The sequence below is a fragment of the Myotis myotis genome, unplaced genomic scaffold (genome assembly GCF_014108235.1).
Source record: "Myotis myotis isolate mMyoMyo1 unplaced genomic scaffold, mMyoMyo1.p scaffold_m19_p_1, whole genome shotgun sequence".
NCBI classification, from domain to species: Eukaryota; Metazoa; Chordata; class Mammalia; order Chiroptera; family Vespertilionidae; genus Myotis; species Myotis myotis.
The window spans coordinates 199946152-199971033 of record NW_023416313.1 but is presented as its reverse complement, the minus strand read 5'-3'; the positions used below and the strand labels follow the sequence as shown (position 1 = coordinate 199971033).

Here is a 24882-nt window from a genome sequence, read left to right as displayed (position 1 = left end):
TCTCTAGGTTCTGTGGCCAGTTTCTGTCCAGGATTTTTTGCCATGTTCTCTCCAGAGAAGTTCTTCTGTCTCTAGGTTCTGTGTAGGTTCTGTGTCTAGGTTCTGTGTGCTGTTGTCTTGTTACATCTGTATTTATACCAGTTGATTCCAATCCTATCAATCTCTATTCCAAAGGTTAGGGCGTTTCTTATCTCCATTCCAGGGAGTAAAGATTATGTAGCTTAAGCATGATTGCTTGTAGTTAAAGTGATTAATTACCCGCCTGGCACTTAGTTAAGAGGTTTTATTCCCTCCCTAACTTCAGGGGAAAATCCCTACCTGGGGAAACAACCTTTCTCAGAGAGGAGACCTTGGTTAAAACACATAGTGCCAAGAAGGTGAGCAAACATATTAAGGACAGTATGCCATATATGCCAGGTCCCTTGAAACAGCAAGGATGGACCGGCTCCCGGCACTTTTCATTTCAACTTTTTATTTTGAAAAATTGCAAACTGACCAACATATTGGAATAATAATGCAATGAGTATCCATATATCTTGCACACAGTTTCAACAATTATCATTTTGCCACATCTGCTTTTCCTCTCTCTACACACACACAATACACAAACACATTTTTCCAAACCATTTTCACATAAATTGCAGACATCATGACACTTCACCCATTAAGACATCAGCCTGCATTTCTAAAATGAGAACACTGTCCTAAATAACTACAATGCTAATCTAATAATTCCATGATATCATCTACAATATCAATATACAGTCCATATTCAAATTTTCCCAATTACTCCTCAACATGTTTTTTAATATCCTTTTAACCCAGTATCCAACCATACATTGCATTTGGTTATGTCTCTTTGTTCTTGAAATGTAGAAAAGCCAGTTTTGTTTCAATAATTATTTGTTTAAGAGAACATGTCAGTTATTATTTTGTTGTTCTTGTTATTCATCTTTACTCGAGGAAATTTTTTTAAGGAGAGTGGAAGGGAGGGGGAGAGACAGAGAAAGAGAAACATCGATGTGGGAGACACTGGCTAGGATGATATGCCAGTTATTTTGTAAAATGTCCCATATTCTAGATTCTGATTCGTTCTTTATATTTTGTTTGTTTTCCTAACACTTGTACTTCCAATAAATCGCCAGTTCAGTCTAAAGACTTGATGAGATTCAGAGTAAGCATTTTTTATTATATTTATATTGTGTATTTCATATTGCATTTCATCAACAGGCATGTGATTTTAGGTGGTCATGCTATCGAGAATGCCAACTTTAATCACTTGCTTAGGGGGGAAACTGCTGGGTTTTGCCAATGTAAAAGTACATATCTTCCCTCTGTAATTATTAATTAATCTATACGGTGACTAGTGATACTTTATCACCAGAGGAATACTCCGGTCCTCAATTACTTTTTACCCAACGGTTTTAGCATCTATTGATGGTCCTTACCTGAATCAACTATTTACCTTTAGGGGTTCAAAAATGGTAATTTTTTATTGTGCTTTTGCATTGCTATTTTGCCTTCCTCCTTCAAGAAAGTAATTACTGCATTCAGGTTGCTGGGTTTTTTAATTCAATGGCATAATGTTTGGACAGTTTTTATGTGCTCTGTGGCAATGTTTTCCTGGCAATTGTTGGAAACTTTTGCTACTCTTTTCCTTTTTTACTTCATAGTGAGTTTAATTTGATCTGTGTATTACTCATTATCAAATGGGCCGGCTACCTGCATGAGGCTCCTGCAGAGTGGGCCAAGGTAGCCTTCCATCGGCCAGACGCAGGTTACTTCCTAGACTACCGCTCATCCACCTGATTCTTCATGTGGCCCCAGGTGGAGAGGATCCTGCCACCCAACCCTTAAGGCAGGATTCCCAAGGCCCCTGGGGCCTTGTTGGAGTGTACTCATTTTTAGGTGCTTCCTCATACCAACTCAAAATCCATCCCCACCTCTACCCCACAGTGGCTACCCTGCCCTCTGGAGTCCCACACAAACAGCCTGATCGCCCATTTCAGCAAATACGGAACCATGAGACCCCACCCAGGCCTGGTAAGGTCCAACCCAGCCAAGAGGCAAGTGTGTTTCTGAAGACGGGTCCCTTGTCCCCTCTGAAGGTCCTACCCTATGGCTGGGATGAGAGGAGGGAGGCTCAGAGGGCCACATTCTGTGAGCCTGCCCCAGGCATGCCTGTCTCCGCCTCTCTCTCCCCAAGGCTGCAGTTTGTCCAGAGCCCGGCTCCCTGCCAGAGACACACAGTCACAGAACAAAAGTAGAGCTGTCAAGAAGTTGGAAGGAAAAGCCGGTGCATTCCTGCTTCTTGCTCAGAAGTTTCCCAGCTATGGGGCTCCCCGGGCTGCTGGCCAGCGAGTCTGGACACAAACCTCCACAGTCAAGGTGCGTTCAGAGCTGCCCTTCCTGAGAGCCCCTCAGCCATCTCTGCAGGCTCTTCCCTATGGAGGTAAGCGTGTTCTTCCCCGGGGACCCTACCACCCAGGTTTGGGGATAGGACATGGGTTTCCCCAGCACAGGCGAGAAGGACATGGGCACCTCATCTCCTGGGAAAAGAGTCGTGGACACATCGCTTCCTAGAGGCCAGTGACACACCCGCCCCTAGACTGTCCCACAACCCCTTGGGATGTGCCACCGATGTCCGGGAAAGAAAGGCACCGCTGGATTCATTTCTCCCCGAGTGAGGGTTTAGGAGCGGAGGTGACTCGCTGGTCCTGGGGAAGGCACCCAAGACCGAGCAGAGGATGAGAGGGCTGGACTTGGATTGGTGCAGGCCCTGGATTGGGACCCAGGAGCAGAATATCTGGGGCAAAAGAGAGAAATAAGTGCCCTGGCCCCAGAAGCAGCCAAGTGGTAAAGGAGTGTTAGTGGCACCCAGAAAGGTCAAGGAATTTGGGAGAGACAGGGCAGGCCGGGCAGATAAGGCTCCAGGCTCTCCCCTTTGGGGCCACAGCCAGTTGCATAATCCTTCTATTTGCATTCTGGCCTGGACAGCCTACCAGAGTAGACCATATCAGACCCACAACAGCTCCATTTGTCCTGACGCTCGGCCCAGGAGGTGACCAAAGGTGTCCAGACAGGACTGAGCAGCAGAGGGGGCCAGGGTGTGCAGGTCTCCCGGCCTTGCGCTGTCACTGGAGGATGGAGGCCCTCAATGTGTCCGTCCCACTCAACTTCTCCCTGCCGCCCAACTTCGGCAAGCGCCCCACCGACCTGGCGCTGAGCGTCATCCTGGTGTTCATGCTGCTCATCATGATGCTGTCGCTGGGCTGCACCATGGAGTTCAGCAAGATCAAGGCTCACTTCTGGAAGCCTAAGGGGCTGGCCATCGCCGTGGTGGCGCAGTATGGCATCATGCCCCTCACTGCCTTTGCTCTGGGCAAGCTTTTCCGGTTGAACAATATTGAGGCACTAGCCATCCTGATCTGCGGCTGTTCCCCTGGCGGGAACCTGTCCAACATCTTCAGTCTGGCCTTGAAGGGGGACATGAACCTCAGGTAGGACTGGGAGTGAGGAGGGAGCAGCCTGGGGACATGGGCCACATTGGAGGTGTCACAATCATGAGGGAAATCTGGGCTAAAGACAGGAGAGGGGATGAGTGGGGGCTGGGTGGATGGTAGGGTTCGAGGTGGCAGCATTTATTGTCAAGACCTTATGCTGGGCTGGGAGCAGGAGCTGAGGTGTGTCTTGGTTTAAGCACCATGCCAAAGGGGCCACGCTGGTCCAGTGGCATCCTGGAGACCCCCTGCTCCCAGAGGCATCTCAGGTGGGGTGTAAAGATTGTTTTAAACCAAAGGGTCCTCTGGAGAACTTTACCTGCCTACACTGGGGGACAAGTTGTCTGCTTTGAGGCCAGAGATCTGACAGGGGGTGCAGGTTGGTTCCAGACATCTCCATGGAGATCAAGATTTGGCTTGGAAACCAAATAGGCACCTCCAATTCCTACAGAGCAAGCAGGGATTTCCAATGCTCCTCCCAACTATCCAGGCAGACGGGATGTCTTCCCAGAACTTCCCCCATCCTCCCAGCAGACACAGGAACATTTCCAAGTGAAGACACAACCAGTTAGACTCAAGAGTTTCCCAGCACCGGCCCGGTGATGCTGGGCCTCACCTCAGCCCAACTGGTGTAGGGGTGAGGGAGGGGAGGGCGGGGAGTGGGACCAGCAACATCCCCTATTCTAGCTGAGGAAACATCTGCAGAAGCTCCTGCCTTTGCCTAAGCCTCAGCCTCAAGCTGTGTCCTTTAGTTGGGTCCTCAGTTGAGATGCTTTTCTCTACTGAGCAGGGAGGGCAGTGGACTAAGACAGTCCAGCTGGGTGTCTGTCAGCACCCTGCCCTTGGCCGACGTTTACCAAGGAAAGCCCCCAAGGAAGGAAGTCCCTCCTGGTGATGCCAAGTGAGGCCGGGGTGTATTTTTAAGTGAAAAAAAGAGAATGATACTTTGGGTTTACCAAGACCCGCCATCTGAGGAGCTCTGGAGTCTCCACCCATAGGATTCCGCCCTCACCGAAGTAGACTATGGAAGAGAGGGGCAAGGAAGAGGCTTGGCCTGTCCAGTCTCCCACAGGAACATACCAACGTTGGAGCACCACACTGAGGAAATTCTTCCCTCTGTCTAATCCGCATCCTTCCTGCTGCAAAGCAAGCCCTCAGTCTTTTATTTTTTTAAATAACTTTTTTGTAATTTGTATTGATTTCAGAGAGGAAGGAGAGGGAGAGATGGGAACATCAATGATGAGAGAGAATCACTGATCGGCTGCCTTCTGCATGCCCCCTACTGGGGATCGAGCCCACAACCCAGGCACATGCCCTAACCGGGAATCGAACCCTGACCTCCTAGCTCATAGGTCAATGCTCAACCACTGAGCCACACCAGCCAGGCAAGCCCTCAGTCTTAATCTGGCCCCTGGACAGAGCTCGTTGCAGCCTCTGTGTCCTAAGAAACCCAGACTACATCCTAATTCTGGCTGAGAAGGGATGCGGGAAGTCGGCTGTAGGGAAGGGGCCCTCTGAGGACGTTTGCATCTGTAGAACCGCAGAGCAGGGCGGGCAGGTGTAAAGGACAATGGGGAATATGTCAGTGTCAGTGGCCAGATACCCTTGCCTCTTTAGCCCAAGGGCACAGGCCAGGTCTCTTCAATACAGCTGCATGTCTGAGGCCCTCAGCCCCCACCCACATCCAGTGACTCAGGGATGGGACCTCGATGCTGTCCTGCTCAGCCTCCCTATCTGGGTATCTGGAGATGGTCACTTCTACCTGGGCCCCCCAAGAGGTAATGCTCTGCCTGGACAGCCACCTTCCAGCAGAGAGCCCCTTCCCACAGGCACCCCTCCCGTGCACACTAAGCCACGCCGCAGACCCCTGGCGGAGCATGAGCTCATCATCAACCATCACATGCTACCAGACTTCGTATTCCAATGTGAGTTCCTCCAGGACAACGTGCAGCATGTAGTGTAATTATGATAATGAGACCGACAGACATCTTCAGGGTTGGGCATGGGCAATAAAGGAACACAATGCCGGGAGGTCCCCCTAAACAGTGCAGGCGCTCTGGGTGCTCTCTGGGAGCAGGAACCCACCCCCACCCCCCTCTCTGTCTCTCCTCCCTTCCACTCTTTCTTTTTTTTTTTTTTAATATATTTTATTGATTTTTTACAGAGAGGAAGGGAGAAGGATAGAGAGTTAGAAACATCGATCAGCTGCCTCCTGCACACTCCCCACTGGGGATGTGCCCGCAACCAAGGTACATGCCCTTGACCGGAATCGAACCTGGGACCCTTCAGTCCGCAGGCAGACGCTCTATCCACTGAGCCAAACCAGTTAGGGCCCTTCCACTCTTTCTAAAAATCAATGGAAAAATATTCCTGGGTGCGGATTAACAAAAACAAAAACACTGTGCAGTCAGAGGCCAGGTGTCGCTCAAAGGCTGCCAGGGTGAACTTCCCTGTAAGCACCGCATCATGAGGAAGCTGAAGTTCAGAGACTTGCCCGAGGTTTCCCAGAATGTGTGGGAAAGTGGTGTCTCCTTCCTGGGACTCTGCCTCACAGATGGAGTGAGTCTGGGGCGGCCACCATCACATTGCAGGAAGGCAGGCACATTCAGGGAGGCTGGGCTGCCAGGCAGCCACTTAGACAAGCTCCCAAAAAAGCAGGCAGCCCCCAGGCAAGGGAAAATGTCCTCGAAGTTGAAGCGAGCCCAGCTTGTCAGGGTCAGAGGGGGCCTGCCCACTCTGAACACCTGTCACATCCCTCAGGTTCATCTGCTCCCTCTGACCCTACTCACAGCAGAGACCAGAGCCACTGTCTGTGGGGGCAACAGACATGGACACAAGCCAAGGATTCCCACAGCTCTACCCATCATGACATAGGGAACCCAACCAGGATGAGCCTGGCTCCCAGAGGTCTCCACTTCACCCGAGAGTCTGGCAAGCCCCCCCCACCCCCCCGCCCCCGCCCCAGTTCCCTCAGCTCTGACAAGGCGTTGGAAAGCAGGTGGTGCTGTGCTCCGAGAAGTCAGGCAGAGGGATAAATAAAAAAACAAACATGCCCTTTCCCCCTGACCCCTGGCTCCCTGAGAGGCCACCTGGCCTGCAAGTCACTATGGAAGAGGTCCCAGTCTCAGAACTGGAGCCTGGTCAAGTCAAGCTCCCACCCCACCCCACCCCCCATTCCTGTCCTTCAAGGTAAACTGGGGAGCATGACAGTCACAGATTCCAGGAAATCGGGAGGTGGGCGTCCCTGATCAGGGTCCAGCACTTACCCATGTGGAGGAGGTACCTGAAGGTGGACAGTCTGTTCCCACACTCCTGCATGCACAAGGCACACCAAGTCCCAGAGCAAATTCCAGAGCTCCTGACGCGCCGGCCAAAGTAAGCATGACGCCTCTGCCCAAGGACATCCAAACAAGCCCACCAGTGTGTGGCCTTTCTCCTAAGAGGGATCAATAGCTAGCACCGTGTGCCCGCCCCAATCTTTTCTCCTTGTCCCCACCCCACAGGGAGCACCTCCCAGAATTCAGCACTATAGTAGTATAATTTATACCATTACTACTTAGGTACCGATCCATAAGCAAGATACACTGTTGTGTTTGCCTGTTTTCAATGTCATACAAACACTATCCTACTACCCAAGTCATTTGACAACCTGCTTTTTTTGAGATATAAAGGCATAGAAATTAAATAGCTCCTTTGTGCATTTGAACTGCCGTGGAGTGTGCTTATATTTATCTATTCTCCTGCTGTCAGACATTCATGTGGACTTCACGTGTTGTTGCTGTGACCGGCCTTGTGCATGTGCCCCAGTGCTCACGTGTGAGAGGGTATATAAACAAAAGCAGGCGGCGGGTCATGGGGTTCACCCATCTTCTACAAACTCTCTCTAAAGTAGTTGCATTTTTTCTATGTTTTCCTCCGTATTTGGAATTGTCAGACTTTTCCATTTTTGCCATCTGGTGAGACTAAAAGGGGTCACAGTGGTTTTAATTTTTTTTTAATTTCATGGGAGATATAGTACCTTTTCAAATATTTATTGGCCATTTGGGTGTCCTCTTCGGGAAATATATCCTTTGCCAATTTTTTTTTATGGGACTATTGTGTTTTTCCTCACTGATTTGTAGTTTATATTGTTTTTATATGTTGCCACAGTCTACTCACAGTTTGGAGCTTGTCTTTATACTTCGATAATAATGTCTTATAACACAGACTGCTTATTTTAATTCTATCAAATTTGCCAACGTTTTTTTTTGACAGTTTATGTTTTGGGGGTTTCTTTAGGAAGTCTTTTATTACCCTCAAGGTGATGAAGATATTCCCCTAAATTTTCTTTGAAAAGTTTTAAAGTTTTACTTTTCACATGGAGATCTTCAGTTGACCTAAAACTTATTATGCACGCTGTGATCCTATTTTCTTTTCTATATTATAGAGAAATTCCCAGTACCACTGAGTTAATTTTTCTCCAGTAATTTGTAATGCCATCTCTCCCACAGATGAAACTCACAAATATGCATGGGTTTGTGTCTGGGATCTCTCTTCTCTTCTATTGGTCTATGTGACTATCCTTGCACGATATCACATTTTCTTAATTATGACTTTATAATAAATCTTGATTTCTGAAAGGTAAGTTCCCTCTTCCTTGTTTTTGAAAATTACACCAGCTATTCATGACCCTTTACTGTTACACTTGAATTTTGGGATTAGCTCTCAAGTCTACATAAAATGTTGCTGGAATTTTGGTTAAATTTGCATTAAATTTATAAATAAATGTAGAGGCCATCTTTCTAATATTGAGTCTTCTCATCCATAGAAATAGTGTAGACTTAGGTCTTATTTTATACCTTTCTATGAAGTTTTATCATTCATCCCCTTAAAGATCTTGCATCTTTTTTATTCATTTCTAAATATTTTATAGTTTTGTGATTATAAATGGCACCTTTTTAAAAAATCATATGATTCTTTTTCCTACTAGATCAAGACAATAGAATTTTTTATATTAGTAATGTATTCAGAATTACATGGATTCTCTTATTTACTAGTTATAATTGAAGTTCACTTGGATTTCCTCTGTAGATAGTCCTATCATTGGCATATAATGAAAATTTAATTTCTTCCTTTCCCATCTCTATACCTTTCCTATTTCTTGTTTTGCTGTGCTAGCAAAGACCCATATATAGTATAATTTACAACAAAGTTGATAATACTACTATTCATCTAATTTTTCACCATTAACTTTACTGTTTCCTGAAGATTTTTTATAGATAACTCTTTTCAGGTTCAGGAATTTCCATTCTGTTGCTTAGTGTGCTAATTTTTATCATGTATGAACACTGAATTTTGTTGAATGACACTTTTCTGCCTATAAAATGATCATACCATTTTTTTAAATTTGATAATAGATTATCTAATGTTAAACCATTCTTTAAAAAAAAAAAAAAGAATAGTTTGTTGGGGTTTTTTAGAGACAGAGGAAGGGAGAAGGGAGGAACATCAATGTGAGAGCTTAACCTCGATTGGCTGCCTCCTGCATGCGCGCCCCCCGCCCCCCCCCACACACACACACCCTGGAGATCAAACACGCAACCCAGGTATGTGCCCTGACTGAGAATCAAACCCGCCACCCTTCCGGGTATGGGACGAGGCTCTAACCAACTGAGCCACACCGGCCAGGGCCAAGGTTTTAATTTTGATGAAGTCACATTTTATGTTTTTTCTTTGGTTGTTTGTGCTTTAGGTGTCATATCTAAGAAACCATTGCCTAATCCAAGATCATCTCCCCCATGTTTTTGAATATGCATTATATTATTATTCTGTCCCGAATATTATCTCTTTTTCATTATTTCATATTTGACCCATGAGATAATTAGATGTTTTATTTTTCCAGTTTCAACTCTCCTCTTTTCAGAAGCCTAAGATATCAATTCTGGTCCCTCCGTTGGGCGTTAAAACCTAAACGTCCAGATTATCATAACTAACACTTGACCCGGCTTCATTTCAGTCCACATTGTTTCATTAAAACACTGATGAGATGCTGTGGGAACTTAGCTCCTGTTTGTATCACTCCGTGGTAAAATTGCCTTAGCATGTACCTCACCCTGCTTAAAGCTGCAGGACCTATCAATAACTTTAAATGAAGGCACTTTACTTGGCATTCTTTGTTTCTGATCCCTGGAAACCTCCCTTACTTTCTTACACTCTCACACATGTTCTTATGTCCTTAAGGGAGGGTTTTCCCATTATTCAGCCCACAGGATTCTTTAGGGTCTCTGCTCACCTCTGACAGCTTCTTGTCCCTGTGACGCCTCCCCCTGCTGCTGTTCTTGATGGCTACACTCTGGACCATTTGGACTAGGCTGTACTTGATGTTCATTAAGCCATAGTTCACCTGTATGGACACAATGAAGATGAGGATAGGGCTGTGGAGAGGAAGGATACACCCTTACTGTGATTTTTCTGAGGTCTTGCCAAGCCTTCTCCATCCACCCACCTCCCCAACCTTCCCACTAGAATGGAAGTCAAAGCCACATAGTATAAGGTCAGAATCCCCAAATCCAAGAATGCTTCCTACCAGCTTCATTCTCTCAGCTGGTCTTTCTGGAAGGCCTGTGCCTACACAGGGTCCTGGGACTAACATGTATTACATTCCACATGGAAATGGTAATAGGACAATTAGGATACAAATTAGAGTTATCTTAAATAATATAAGGATAAAACAGAAAGCAAATAACATGAGAATTATCAGTATTGGGGACTAGAACTGCAATCAAGATGCAAAGCAGGTCTGATGGGCAGGTTATCTGGTCACCCACTCAGCAATGGGTAGCTATTGCTGCCTTCTCTATTGCTCCCCATTGGGCCCTCCAATTATTTTTTTTCTACAGCTTTGCTGATATTTCTTATTGTCCTTCCAATCACGGCCTCTGTTTACTTTTTCTTCACATGGTTTTGGCTTCTGCCTGACCATCCCTCCAATGACACCCCCTCTCGAAGGCCCAGGGTTCTATCACTGTGTCTCATATTCAGAATCTCCAAGAGAGAAAATGTTCTTGATGTAGTTAATCCTTGTTATCCCAGTGGGACACAGCCATTGTGTCCAGGCATCCCTAGGCTCTGAGACAGACACAACTGTGGGTCGGGTGCTATTCTGTGATCCAATGGGATAAAGTCAGAGTGATGAAGTCACACGGTTAACTTTCTTCTGAATGGGCTGTGCTTAGGGCAAGTGCTCAGAGCAAAAGGAGTTCTGTTACAAAGGAGCTCAGAACACTCCTTCCATAAGGAAGCACAAGGAGTGCAGCAGCTGGACAGACCTGGGTACAAATCCTGTCTCAGCCTTTACTACCTGCACAATCCTGGACAAGTCAGCACTCCTCTGGTCCCCAGCTTCCTCATCAGCAAAAGGGAGCTGGCAAGCTTACTTCTCAGGCTACCCGGAACAGGAGAGGAAGCAGTGTGTGTGAAGTGCTTAGCAGTGTCTGGTATGTCGCCGACACTCACCAAAAGAGTCTATATTAATGGGCTTTCTCTCTGCACTCTTCCTGTCTCCCATCCAGCATCGTGATGACCACCTGTTCCACCTTCATTGCCCTGGGCATGATGCCCCTCCTCCTGTATGTTTACTCCAGGGGGATCTATGATGGGGACCTGAAGGACAAGGTGCCCTATGGAGGCATTGTGTTATCACTGATCATGATTCTCATTCCTTGCACCATAGGCATCTTCCTCAATGCCAAAAGGCCACAATACGTACGCTATGTCACCAAGGTAAGAGCGTGGGGGCAGGGCAGGGAGCAAGAATGCTGCTATCTTCTCAGGGGATGGCTTGAGGCAAGTCATTTGGGTTTTTTCTGTGTTGGTTTTGTTCCTTGTTTTTGTTGTGGGTTTGGGGTGTGTGTTTTTTTTTAAAGACCTACTATTAGGACACCTACATCATGGGATTGCCATATCCCCTGAGAATACTTTCAAAAAGTTAGGAGGAAAAAGAAAAACACCACACACACTATAAGGTATTTTATACTCATTACTAGAGACCCAGCACATGGAATCATGTGTGGGTAGGGTCCCTAGGCCTAGCCTGAGATCAGGGCCATCTTCCGCCCGCTCGCCAGTCCCCAGTCCCGCCCCACTGCCACCCACTCAAGTTCCCTGTGGCTCCCCATTGGCCATCCAGCAATCGGGGCCTGCTGGTTATGGGGAGGGACCAAGAGGTGGTCAATACACCTCATAGTGACTGGTCGATCAGTCGTTCTGGTCATTACACCGTTATTGTTGCTGGCCTTTTATTATATAGACTTTTAATAATAAAATTAAATTTTTATTATGCACCTACTAATTCTAATTTTTCTCCTACACTGTCTGAGGGTTCACTGTTCTCAAAGAGTTTATTGCAGAAAGTAAAATAGCACATGAGAAACAAGACCCAACACAGTGCACAATCAAGCATTGGCAGAGTGCAAGGTGAGGTTAGTGAGGGCTGGGTAGTCACAGAAGGCCTCCTGGAGGGGACAGTCTTGAGCCAGACCATGAAGAAAGGATGAGACTTGGGTAAGCCTGGGACAAGCCTGAACACAGGAGTTCAGAGGGCACCGAGGGCAAACTTGGCTGAAGCAGCCAGAGGGGTAGAACCCAGGGGAAGAGGTGTGTTCACACTCCCAGCCATTTCAGGGGCAGGATGGGAGGAGAGGGTTTGGGGTAGCACTGTGGTCACAGACAGGGCATCATGCCACTGCCCTGTCCTTGGAAGAATCAGACTCTGGGAGGGCTACCAGGGTCCCTCTGCCAACTTTCATGACCTCAGAGCTCAGTCCCTGTCAGTCTCCCCCCAGGCTCACTGCTCTTCACTTGTCCTTGGGAAGGACTCTGCCTCCAACATTCTGAGGGCCTGTTTCTGTCCTGCCCCTGTTTCTGTGCCCTCGGGCCAGTCTACACAGCGTGCTACCTGGAAGCCAAGGCTTAGCAGCTGCTTGAGCCCTGAGATAAAAGATCTGTAATTCAGCCCTAGCTGGTTGGGTTCAGTGGATAGAGCATCAGCCTGTGGACTGAAAGATCCCAGGTTTGATCCCAGCCAAGGACACATGCCCAGGTTGTGGGTTCAATCCCCAGTAAGGGGTGTGCAGGAGGCAGCTGATCAATGATTCTCTCTCATCATTGATGTTTCTCTCTCTCTCTCTCTCCCTTCATTTCTGAAATATATATATATATAAATAATATATATATAAATAATATATATATAAAATATATTTTAAAGACTGCAATTCAGGTTTTCAGGGTTATTTGATTCTCACACTATCATTGACAAGAGTAGTTTTTGCCCTTGTCCTGACCCAGTCCTGATGCTGTGCCACAGCTCCCTTCCTGCCTGTTGAAAGACACCCTACTTCGCTCTTGGCATCTTCCATTCTCTCCACCCCTGCTTCTCAGAGACCTCCTTTTACTGATCATGCCCCCCACTTCCACTGTTCCCCCATCTCACTCTCATCTCCAGAACAGTCTCTGAGTTAGTTCTTCACAATCAGCATTGATACAATGAACTGCCAAACCTTTCTACATGAATATGCTTTTTAAACTCAGTATGTTTTCAATTAAAAGCATCTCCACCCCAAGCCGGCTCCTCCCCTCCACCCCCTGTGATTACCCCAATGAACAGCATTCCATTCAACATGCCCAACTGCCTGAGCCAGAAGCTGGAAAGTTCTCAGCGTCCCCTCCCCCCTCCCCCTCACTCAGGCTAATCAGTGATTCTACCTGCTTTTCTAATCCATCCATTCCTCCCATCCTAATCCACTGTCTTCATTCTGGCCTCTATCCTCTCTCACTAGACAACTAAAATAACCTTTAGCCTGGCTCTCTGACCCATTCTTACACTGAGGGTGGAAAGCTCAAACGTCATCATGTCACCACTGCTTAAAGGCCCTCATTGGTTCCTTACTCTCCCCCAGAATAAAGTTTAAACTCCTTACTATGGCTCCTCAGGCCTTTCTTGATTTGGTCTCAACTGACCTCCCCAGTCTCAGCTTTTTTCTTTGCACATGTCCTTCCCTCCACCTGGACACTCCCCTCTCCAAGTCCCCCTCACTCATCACCTTTCACTGGGCTCACACCCACTCACCCTTCATGTCTCAACACAAATGGCATCTCCCCCAGGAAGTCTTCCTTAGCTCACAAGCCTGAGTAGAATTCTGGTCCTATTTACTTCCATAGCACCCAACACTGGGCCCTTGCAGCATTTATCATACTGTGTTATAAGCACCTGTGTGTTTATTACCCTCACCTTGAGCTCCTCAAGGAGAAACACCCTAGTGTGGTTCTCAACCTTGGCTGGACATTAGAATCACCTGGGAATCTTTTTAAAATCCTGATTTCTGGGCCTCATCCTCCGGAAATTCTGTTTGTTATGAGGTGGGGCTGTGTCTTAACACTGAATCCCAGCACCTGTCACAGTGCCCCCACAGCCCACACCTGATAACGAATAAAAGAATAAAGGGCATGTTCTGTCTCTCCCACACATTAGTAGAAAAAACAATTCAAGAAACGTGCTTGTGTTCATCATTTCATTTATCCACGATAGGTTGTGGGAGTGTAGAAATAAATTTAAAAAAAATCACAGAATACAAAAATGTGGTGACCCCTGATATAATTTAATACGACTCTACCCTTCCCTCTTTATAGATGAGAAACCCAAATAATTAGACCCCTAAGTGCAATTGATATAAGAACATATGCCTCATTTTTTACCTCTGAGTAACTTTAATCAAAAGTGTTCTGAGGGTGCAAAAAAATCTCAGATCTTAAAGCTGTAAAGTCCTTCACAATAACCTTCTAACCTGGCTCCTACTTCATTCTCATTTTATAGGTAGAATAACTGAGGCCCAGGGACGTTACTTGGCAGAGCTTAGATTATCAGTTAGTCTCCTGTTTCTGTTGTGCTGCACAACCACTGCTCAATCCCACAGTAAAAATTGAGTCAAACTAACCCCCGAGAACATTGACAGGGCTATGATTCACCTGGAATGGAAGCACAAGGACTAGTAACAACCGCATAAAACAGTGGTTCTCAACCTTGGCTGCACATTAGAATCACCTGGGAATCTTTTTAAAATCCTGATTTCTGGGCCTCATCCTCCGGAAATTCTGTTTCTTTGTTACTAGTGTTGAGGCCACACATTAGTAACAAAGAAACAGAATTTCCGGAGGATGTGGCCCAGAAATCAGGATTTTAAAAAGATTCCCAGGTGATTCTAACGTGCAGCCAAGGTTGAGAACCACTAGTAGCCGTGGGCAAACTACGGCCCGCGGGCCGGATCCAGCCCGTTTGAAATGAATAAAACTATTGAAAAAAAAGACCGTACCCTTTTATGTAATGATGTTTACTTTGAATTTATATTAGTTCACACAAACACTCCATCCATGCTTTTGTTCCGGCCCTCCGGTCCAGTTTAAGAATCCATTGTGGCCCTCGAGTCAAAAAGTTTGCCCACCCCTGAGTCCACTAGTATAAAAGGTGATCTATAAAACACAGGTGTACATTAGACCCAACTTACCGCGGCTAAACCCCAGGGTTTAACCACCAGAGGTCAGTGGCTCCATTTATCAAATACTCCCAAACAGCACTCACGCCTGTGAAGATGCAGACAAATGTGCGGTCAAAGGCAAAGGCTTGCTTTTATGGCTCCTTCATCTCCGTTCCATAAACTATAATGAGTGACGCGCTGAAAAATGAGCCAACAATCATCCCAGTGGCTTTGCACACTTAATCCCTCCTAGAGCAGCGGTTCTCAACCTGTGGGTTGCAACCCCTTTGGGGGTCGAACGACCCTTTCACGGGGGGTCGCCTAAGACCATGGGAAAACACATATATAATTACATATTGTTTTTGTGATTAATCACTATGCTTTAATTATGTTCAATTTGCATATCAGATATTTACATTACGATTCATAACAGTAGCAAAATTACAGTTATGAAGTAGCAACGAAAATAATTTTATGGTTGGGGGTCACCACAACATGAGGAACTGTATTAAAGGGTCACGCATTAGGAAGGTTGAGAACCACTGTCCGAGAGATTTCCAAACGAAAGTTAACTCCTAAAAACTGGCTCTGGCAGAAGGTATTGCTCAAACTCTGTTCAACCAGTTGCATTTCCTAGTGGGAGGTCATTGATATGCCAATATACAAGTTCAGGGTTGCCCTATTTAGAAAGGCAATTCAAGTAGCACTCTGCCTTATCCATGCAAGGGTTTATTCAAGGCTGCGTGGTTATAAGGTTGCACAACATGACCAAGAGCCAGTTTTACCATAAGCCTTCTACCACTCTTTTAAAAAGGGTCCAGCCATTACATTGACTCAGCCACTCTACCTCTGCTTTTGCCATACCTGCTGCTACTGATGAACTAACCTGACCCCTTTGGTCACATAGCTTTTGCCAATTTGTGGCTTCTGCTGCCCCCAGGCCTCTGTGTATTTAATACTTGCATCTGCTCCTGCTTCCCTGTAATTCTGAAATCTCCCAAAAGGAGAGGATGCGACTAGTTGGGTCATTCACCAGCATGTGTAGGCCACCTCTGTGGGAATAGGTTGGGCCAGGTCATCTCCTGGGTCAAGCTGATGACATTGGCTGCCCATGAATGGACACTCATCACAGTCTCAATCACTCATGAGAAAGCAGTGCAGACAGGTGGTACAAAAACCAGGTGAAGCAGGTAGTTGTGGCCATGAGATTTCCACAGATGGCAGGACTGTGACAGGAAACTTTGGGATGTGAATCTCTCCTCCTTTACCTATCTATATATATAAAAGGCTAATATGCAAAGTGTCCCCTCAGGAGTTCGACTGGGAGACCAGGAGTTCGATCACTCGCTATGACGTGCACTGACCAGGGGGCTGCACGGAACAAAGGAAGGCCCCAGCTGGCCGCCAGCAGCTGGATCACCAGCCAGGCCTAGGGACTCTACCCGTGCATGAATTTCGTGCACTGGGCCTCTAGTGAGTAATAGTAGGAGCTACAGTTTAGTGAATGGTTTTGATATGGCAGGTCAGAGAGGTTGAGTGACTCATTGAAGTTTACACATCGTGAAACCAGATGAAGCAGTTTCCACACCAGGATCACAGCAAAGTCTATACTCGGAACCACTCTGCAGCCTCTAAGAGTGGGAGACTGAACGAGTGAGAGCAGGAGAGTAAATGCCCACAGAGAAAAAGGTCTGCCGGATTCATGGGGCAATTCCTGTAGCTCAATGTCCTGCCCCTCCCATTATCCACTACACTCTTTTGATGGGGTCAAAAACTATTTGGTCATTCGGTAGAAAGCAACAAAGGACAGGAATCCAAAAAGAGAAAAAATTCAAACTGCAAGAGCAAACTGAACAGCTCACCAGTGAAGTCATGTAATACAATCCGAAGCATGTGGTTTGATGAAATCTGTGAAATTCCTCCCTATCCTGGGATAGGAACTGGTTAGTACAGGTGATATTTTATATGACCACATCAGTTGGAATATGGATTTAAAAAACATAGAAATGCAAAACTGCAGCTGAAATTTGAGGAAAATAAATTTTAAAATGCTACCAAGACAACCTTGTGGATCTAAGTAGTGCCACTGAATTGTACACTAAAAAAATAGTTAAAATGGCAACTTCTGTGTTATAATTTACGACTATTTTTTAAAATGGTACTAGGGATATCAAATATTACACATGTGAATGAACTGAAAACTGAACCAACACATATAATCATTACATTTGCTATGTGTATATACTTATATATCTTTACTAAACAATGAGCAAGACCAAGAGCGTTAAATCTGTGCATATATTTTATCATTTGGAGTGTGTCTTTCTCCATAATGCAAACAAAAAAATGCACTTTGAAAGTTTGCATCCTATGTCATCTGCTGAAAAATCTTAACATTGTAAATTCATTATAAATCTATTGAAAATTGAAAATTGTATTAAGATGCAACTATAAAAAATTTGTAATAAAACTCAACATTGCTTTCATATTAAATATTAACGTATTTAATAGTAATTATTAAGGGCAATAAATGTTGCTTTCACAGCACTTGCCTGGGATAAGGTGGACACCTGCATTGTTTCTCTGATGCCATTATTACCCAAGATATTTCTGAAACTTTCTTTTGTAACCAATTTGCAGATCACTCAAGAAAGACACGTCTCTTTACATTTGGGATCTAAACCCACATTACCTGGCTTGATCATCCAATTTGCTTACCAGGTTCACTTCAAATGATTCTTGGCAACTTCCAAGAGTCAAAATCATCCTAGAACGTATGAGGTCCTTACCCATAAAGGAGGTATTTGAGACAAGTAGGACAGGTTCTAAGAATAACATCGATTAAATTCCAAACTATTTGGAGCAATGGCAGAATTGTTGGATTGTGTACACAAGCAGTTAATGACTTTGCAAAAGAATTTTTAATTTACAAGAACCACTTTGCAGGAGGACTGAACAGTCTCATTCCTCCAGAGCCACTTACTGAAAATCTGCTATCCAGAGATGTCAACAGATGCTGCACTTGGCTTAGTCTTTAGTAACAAGTGTTAATTGGGTCTCTGTCCTCCAAGAAGCTTCCTAGCTACTGAAAAGAATCCCAAAAACATGGAAAATAAAGGTCTTTGTATTCCCTCCCACTTCAAATACCAATTTTTGAAAATTAAAATGCCTTTCACCTCCAGTGCCCACCTGGGCTTCGCCATACCTCTCTGCTTCTCCCAATCCCCACCCTAATGGCCTTTTCTCGTCCTCATTCACAGGGAGGAATGGTCATCATGCTTTTGCTCAGTGTGGCCATCACAGTGCTCTCTGTCATCAACGTGGGCAAGAGCATCATGTTTGTCATGACACCCCACCTGTGGGCCACCTCCTCCTTGATGCCCTTCATCGGCTTCCTGCTAGGCTACATTCTCTCTGCTGTCTTCCGCCTCAATGAACAGTAGGTATTACTTCAGTCTCACTGTTCTGTGGGCCTCATTCTTGTCCTGGTCTCTCAGGAAAAGGATGAGGAGATCTGAGATCTGCAGAAGGCATTTCGCCAGCAATATGTTCAAATGCATCAACTGAACAAGGGACTTTAGACTGAAATATTGGGAAGGTATTGAATGGGTTAGAAACATTAATCTAAAGACCAACGGCATCTCTCTAATCATCCAAAGAGCAGCAACTCATGGCTCCCTCCAGAGGCTAGATTCCCTCTCCTGCCCAACTCCCTGGTAGCTAATGACACTGGGGTACCTCTGTGTCATTATGACAAATGTTGATCATATTCTTCCTCTTCCACATTTCCTCCTTTTTTCCTTTGACAAGAACACCATCAAGTGACAGCTCTGCTGACATAGCTGGGACCTCGGCTAGAGTCTAATCCAATTCACAAACAGCTGCTACTTTAAGGGAATAGATAACTTTGAAAGCCTGGAATGGGAACATCAGGCACCCTGTCTACACAAAGCAGTGCATGTCCAGAACTTTTGCTCTTTTCAAGCATAGTAGACAAATGTTTATGCAGGAATTTACATTAGTAGCACCCTAGCACTCTCGTCCCCCACCTCAAAAAACTTGTGTTTTAAAAATATAATTTTAAAATAATTATTCATACAAAAAACAAGTTGGGAGTTCCCATTAGGAGGTGGGGTTGGGAAGCTGGGTAAAAAAGGGTAAAAGGATTAAGAAGTACAAATTGGTAGTTACAAAATAGTCACAGGGATGTAAAGTACAGCATAATGAATATAGTCAATAATATTGCAGTAACTATATATGGGGCCAGATGAGTACTAAAATTATCAGGGGATCACTTCGTAAATTATATAATTGTCTAACCACTATGCTGTACACCTGAAACTAATCCTCCTATATAATAAAAGGGTAATATGCAAATTGACCCTAACAGCTGAGAACAACCAGTCGCTATGATGTGCACTGACCACCAGGGGGCACACGTTAAATGCAGGAGCTGCCCCCTGGTGGTCAGTGCACTGCCACAGGGGGAGCACTGCTCAGCCAGAAGCCAGCTCATAGCTGGCCAGCACAGCAGCAGTGGAGGGAGCCTTTCCGGCAGTGCTCAGGGGAGCAGGCCTAAGCCGTCTACTGGACATCCCCCAAGGGGTCCTGGACTGCATGAGGGCACAGTCCGGGCTGAGGGACCACCTGAGTGCACAAATTTTCGTGCACCAGGCCTCTAGAATAAAATAATGAATATCAATTGTAATTAAAAATAAAAAATTTTACATAATTTTTAAAAATAATCATCCATTTTAAAAAACATGCTAATAAAGACCAGATTAGTACAGGATATAACACATGGTGATACAGTAGAGTCAAAAGACTGCCAATGACTACTTGACGTCAACTTTCACGACAGAGTGGTATGGATCATATACGGCCCCAACATCACAGCATCAAGTACCGCCAGAGCAGTCTTCCTCATATGCTGAGACAGCTCTCAGGGGTTTTAGTGAATAACAATTATTTTAATACATTAATTACAATTCAATGAATTAAACGCACGTTTATTAAATGTAAACATCCCATTCTTTAATTCATAAAATGGGAAGCAAAGCTAAGATTGTATTCCAATGATAGATAAATGTGGCTGAATCAAGTATATCTTTTTAATCATCACGTTTTAGAGTTAAAGGTAGCAAAGCCAGAAATTTGGGAACAGAACAAGAGCTTCAGGTATTTCAATCCTCTACTATATGTTAAAAATTTTAATTGTCCTGTAAGTCCAATATAACAAGCCAATGATTGATACTGGCTCACACCTTCTTTTCCTCCCTCACCACCTGGACATTTCTCCAAATTTTAATTTAGTAACCCTACAAAAGTGAACAAATCATCCATTTCCAAGACAATAAAAAGTGATCTCATAAACACTCCCTTCATGAACCCTCTTCCACAAGGCTGGATTGATGATTTTAACATGCGTCAACTCCCCTTTTCCTGAAACCATGTGCACTCCACTCCCTGCCCTGGCACACTTCCTGTCTCAGACTGTTAAAATATCTGGGGGGAGAAGATAGGGAAGTGAGGCTGTACACTCATGCCTTTTCCGTGAGGTCATATGGGGTGGTTGTTTTGTAACCTACACAGATGCAGGCGCACTGTCAGCATGGAGACTGGATGCCAAAATATTCAACTCTGCTCCACCATCCTCAATGTGACCTTCCCCCCTGAAGTCATCGGACCACTTTTCTTCTTTCCTCTCCTCTACATGATTTGCCAGCTTGGAGAGGGGCTTCTCCTCATTGTCATCTTTCGGTGCTACGAGAAAATCAAGCCTTCCAACAGTGAGTACTGAATTATTCCCCTTGGAGAACTCACATATTGGAGAAAAACAAGCTACCGGCAAGGACCTATTAGACGGGGCTGTAACTATCAAGTCACTAGAAACCAGGTAGCAACAAGAAGTATGAAGGGGCCTTAGCCTGTTTGGCTTGGTGGATAGAGCGTTGGCCTGCGGACTGAAGGGTCCTGGGTTCATTTCGGTCAAGGGCACATGCCTGGGTTGCAGGCTCAATCCCCAGTGGGGGGCATGCAGGAGGCAGCCAATCAATGATTCTCTCTAATCACTGATGTTTCTCTCTCTCTCTCCCTCTTCCTTCCTCTCTGAAATCAATGAAATCAATAAAAATGTATATATAAAAAAAAAAGTACGAAGGGCCTCAAAGAGCCAAGGCTACTTCACTCACTGCAGTTTTGGGTGGAGTTTGCCTCATGGGTAATTTGGGCTGCTTTCACTGAGGAAATCATGTATAGGGCTCAGGATGAGAACACAGGACAGAACCATTTTGGCCAACAGATAGTTGTGAGACGTCAGTTCTGTGAAAGGCCCTATTCACAAGAGTTCAGGAAATTTGGACTGTAGGTTCTCATGTCTTAGAACCAGGTCAGAGTCCCAGCACCACTGGCAACCCTACAGGAGGGAAAGCATTCAAGTAATGCAGCCTGATAACCCTGAATCCAAAACAGAGGATCCCAATTCTGGTTACACAGTAAAGAAAACTTAAGTAAGCTTACTGAACAATCGCTTTCACAATCTGGTCTGATTTGCTTTATACCTTAATCTGATTACTACTGGATTAATAAACTTCCTAGCCAATTAGCACCTATTTTCTAAGAGGCTCAGATCATTTCATTCTCTTCCAAACATAATCAAAACTCAAGAAAGCTCAGAGTCCCTTCCTCAAAGCAGACTTTAATCCTACATCTTTTTTTCCAAACCAGGAAACAACCTTACTTGATAACATTTCAGTATTTTATATTCTAAACATCAGTATATTCATAATCACTCAAACCCTCAACTCTTATTCCCACGAATTTAATTGAGGGCCCCTTCAAAACCTTTTCTAGGCCCAGGGGACTGGTTTACACCCTAAAAGAAAGATGCAGCTTCCCTGGTGAAATTATCTTATAGTAGGCAAATGCAGATTTACAATGAATTAAGATGCAATCTTGGTATCAAGCAGTCAAAAAGAAATAGAGGATTATACTTCAGAACCATTTTATAAGTTTTGGTTCGAACTATAGTAGAGCTGTAGAAAATCTAGTTTGATGCTTATCCAAGAGCAACTCAGAAATCTGTTGCCCCTGAAGTCTCCACCCTCTTACCAAAAAAATGCAAAAGGGAACAAAAATTTCTACAACAACCCATCAGGTTCCCAGTCTTAGTTCCAGAAAGGTCCGGAGTGCCCTCTTGGGGCCATGCTCTCAGTATGGGTATTTGGCTCTCAAGACCTAAAATGAACTTCACTCACAATGCACTTCAGAAGACCCCTAGGACAGAACTATGTGAAAGCACCTTACTTTTGGACCTAATGGACCGTAAGGACCCAAGCAGCAATACTCAGGATGAAGAATCTGCCAAGTTTTAATGGTTTTGATATCTGTACCCTTCTACAGAGATGGGAGAACCGGAAAGGTAGACCCTATCTTCACAGCTCCTCACGACAGCCATGCAGCCTGGAAATGTAGACTAAACCAAATGGGGGAAGGGAGAGGCATGGGAACCCACCTTAGAAGACTCCCCTAAAGTTCTTTTCTCCCTGACCGCTGCTTGCTCCCCAAATGCAGTCAACAACTTCGCTTAAATTCAACTCCCCTATTGAATTGCATGTACAACGAAGTTGGACATGGAGTCCCAGAGAGTCAGTATTCTGCTAATTAGACCTTTTGTTACTAGTATTACCGTTAGGTATGTTGAGGAAAAGCAAATCCTTTCTCAGAATTAAAACATGGGAGGAGAGATGGTCAAGAGATGAAAAAAACAGAGCCCACCCTAGGGGTAAAATGGTTTTGTCTTCCAGATTGAACAAGCTTTATATTTACTATTCTCTCATTCTCCTACCCCACCCATAACTCTTTTCAACTTGACAGATAAAACAAAAATGATCTACAAAGCTGCCACAACTGAAGAAACCTTTCCAGCGGCTCTGGGAAATGGCACCCATAAAGAGGAGTGTCCCCCCCCTTACACAGCCTAGCCTTCCCCCAGTGACCTGGATTCAGGTCAGAAGACAATTCAGAAGGAAATGTGGTAAACTACAGAGAAAGCAGAAAGATGAAAGGAACGCACCAGCAGTGACTGAGTCTGTCTCCAACATTTCCAGCAGAAACTATCAGCAGCATCAAGAGTCTTGCCTGGAGGACAGATGGGGTGGGGAGGCGGGGGGGGGGGCGGTGTCTAATTCTAAAAGCCTCGCCTATCTCCAGCTTAGAATTTCATACTTGTTTTTTTAAAAAAGTTAAAACTTGCTCAATGACAATCCTTTGAAAGGAACCCAAACTGCCTTTTACCTCTGCATCCCTAAAACAGTGCCTGCTAGGCATATAAAAGTCACTCTTTCTCATTCTGGCCAGGTGGCTCAAATGGTTGGAGCTTAATCCTGTACACCAAAAGGTTACCGGTTGGGGTGCCTCTGGGAGACAGCCAATTGATGTATCTCTCTCTCCCCCTCTCTAAAATATCAATAAATACATCCTTGGGTGGGGATATTTTTAAAAAGCACTTGATTTGTGAACTACTCAAAAAAATTTTCTCAAAATCAAATACCCAAATCCAGTTCCAAGGGGATTTTGTTTTTAATATTTTTATTGATTTCAGAGAAGGGAGACAGAAACATCAATAAGAATCATCTATCAGCTGCCTCCTACACGCCCCCTACTGGGGATCAAGCCCACAACCGAGGCTTGTACCCTAACTGGGAATGGAAACCTGACCTCCTGGTTCATAGGTCAATGCTCAACCACTGAACCACACTGGCTGGGGCCATTCCAAGTTTTATTACTAAAAAATAATGCTCAAAGAGCTGCAGGGTTAGTAGACTTCAAAAATCCTTTCTAATAACATTAAAAATCCAGATCCTGTTCCTTCCGTCATTACTGGGATTAAAGTTCTTGAGAACACAAGACACCAAGTATGCAAAAGCAACTAGACAAGACAAACTCAAAAACTCAGCCATAATGAAAGAATATAATCCCAGTAGAGGGGAAAACTGTAATCCCAGCAAGGGGATAGGGGGGAATTTTAACAAGAAAAAGCCAGGCAACAATACAAAAATCAATAGAATTGTTTCACTAATTGAATAATTCTATATTTCATCAGTTCACTAGTGGTTTTCACATTAAGGTCCCTCAAAATTCAGAGTTAAGATGCTGCCAAAATGAGTGGTTTCTCAAGTCAAAGAAAATACTCAAATTGATATCCTTGAAAGTTTCTCAAAATTTAAACATTTTGCATATTGTTCACTAAGCAGTGGGTCAAATATTAAATAACAACTAATATTAATAACACTTGCAAACAGCCTACCATGCCTAGCTACTTGTGATTTTCACATCATTTAACGATTAGATACAACTGAAGCTGACATTAATTTCAGGACATCAGTCTGGCAAATGTCCAGGACTATCAATATTCCTGGTACCAGAGCAAACTTAAGAATCACTGATTTGGGTCACTAATACCCTATTAAAAATGAAGATATGTGAAAAGGTCTCCCATTTATCATTTTTACATATTATATCCATATTGACCTGTCTATGCCAATTGTTTTCTCTAAGATCTAGCAGACATCATCTGCTAGGAAACTTGGTTAAGTACAATAAAGCAATATAAGAACAAGTTTAGCTTTTTGAGGAAGTGAAGGCTGGAGTTAAGATTTATTGCCCTCCATGTAAAAAGATGAAGGGGAATATAGTTAATATTGTGGTAAGTCTGCATAATGACAGATGATTACTGTGTATTATACACCTGAAACTAATGTTATATTATACTAGAGGCCTGGTGCATGAAAATTCATGCACTGGAAGGGGGGTTCCCTCAGCCCTGCCAGAGCCCTCAGGGGCGGGAGGCGACCCAGTGATCAGGGGAAGGCAAC

At 44.7% G+C, this 24882-nt stretch overlaps 1 protein-coding gene across 1 annotated transcript; it reads left to right on the top strand.

The window, feature by feature from the left end:
* The first annotated feature begins 3144 nt into the window (after positions 1–3144).
* On the top strand, positions 3145–23160 carry SLC10A1 (solute carrier family 10 member 1). Its single transcript, XM_036311323.1, has 5 exons — positions 3145–3500; positions 11051–11261; positions 18268–18446; positions 20600–20796; positions 22883–23160. Exons 1-5 carry the CDS (start codon positions 3145–3147, stop codon positions 22987–22989), a joined length of 1050 nt encoding a protein of 349 aa, XP_036167216.1. The 3' UTR covers positions 22990–23160.
* Positions 23161–24882: the final 1722 nt, after the last annotated feature.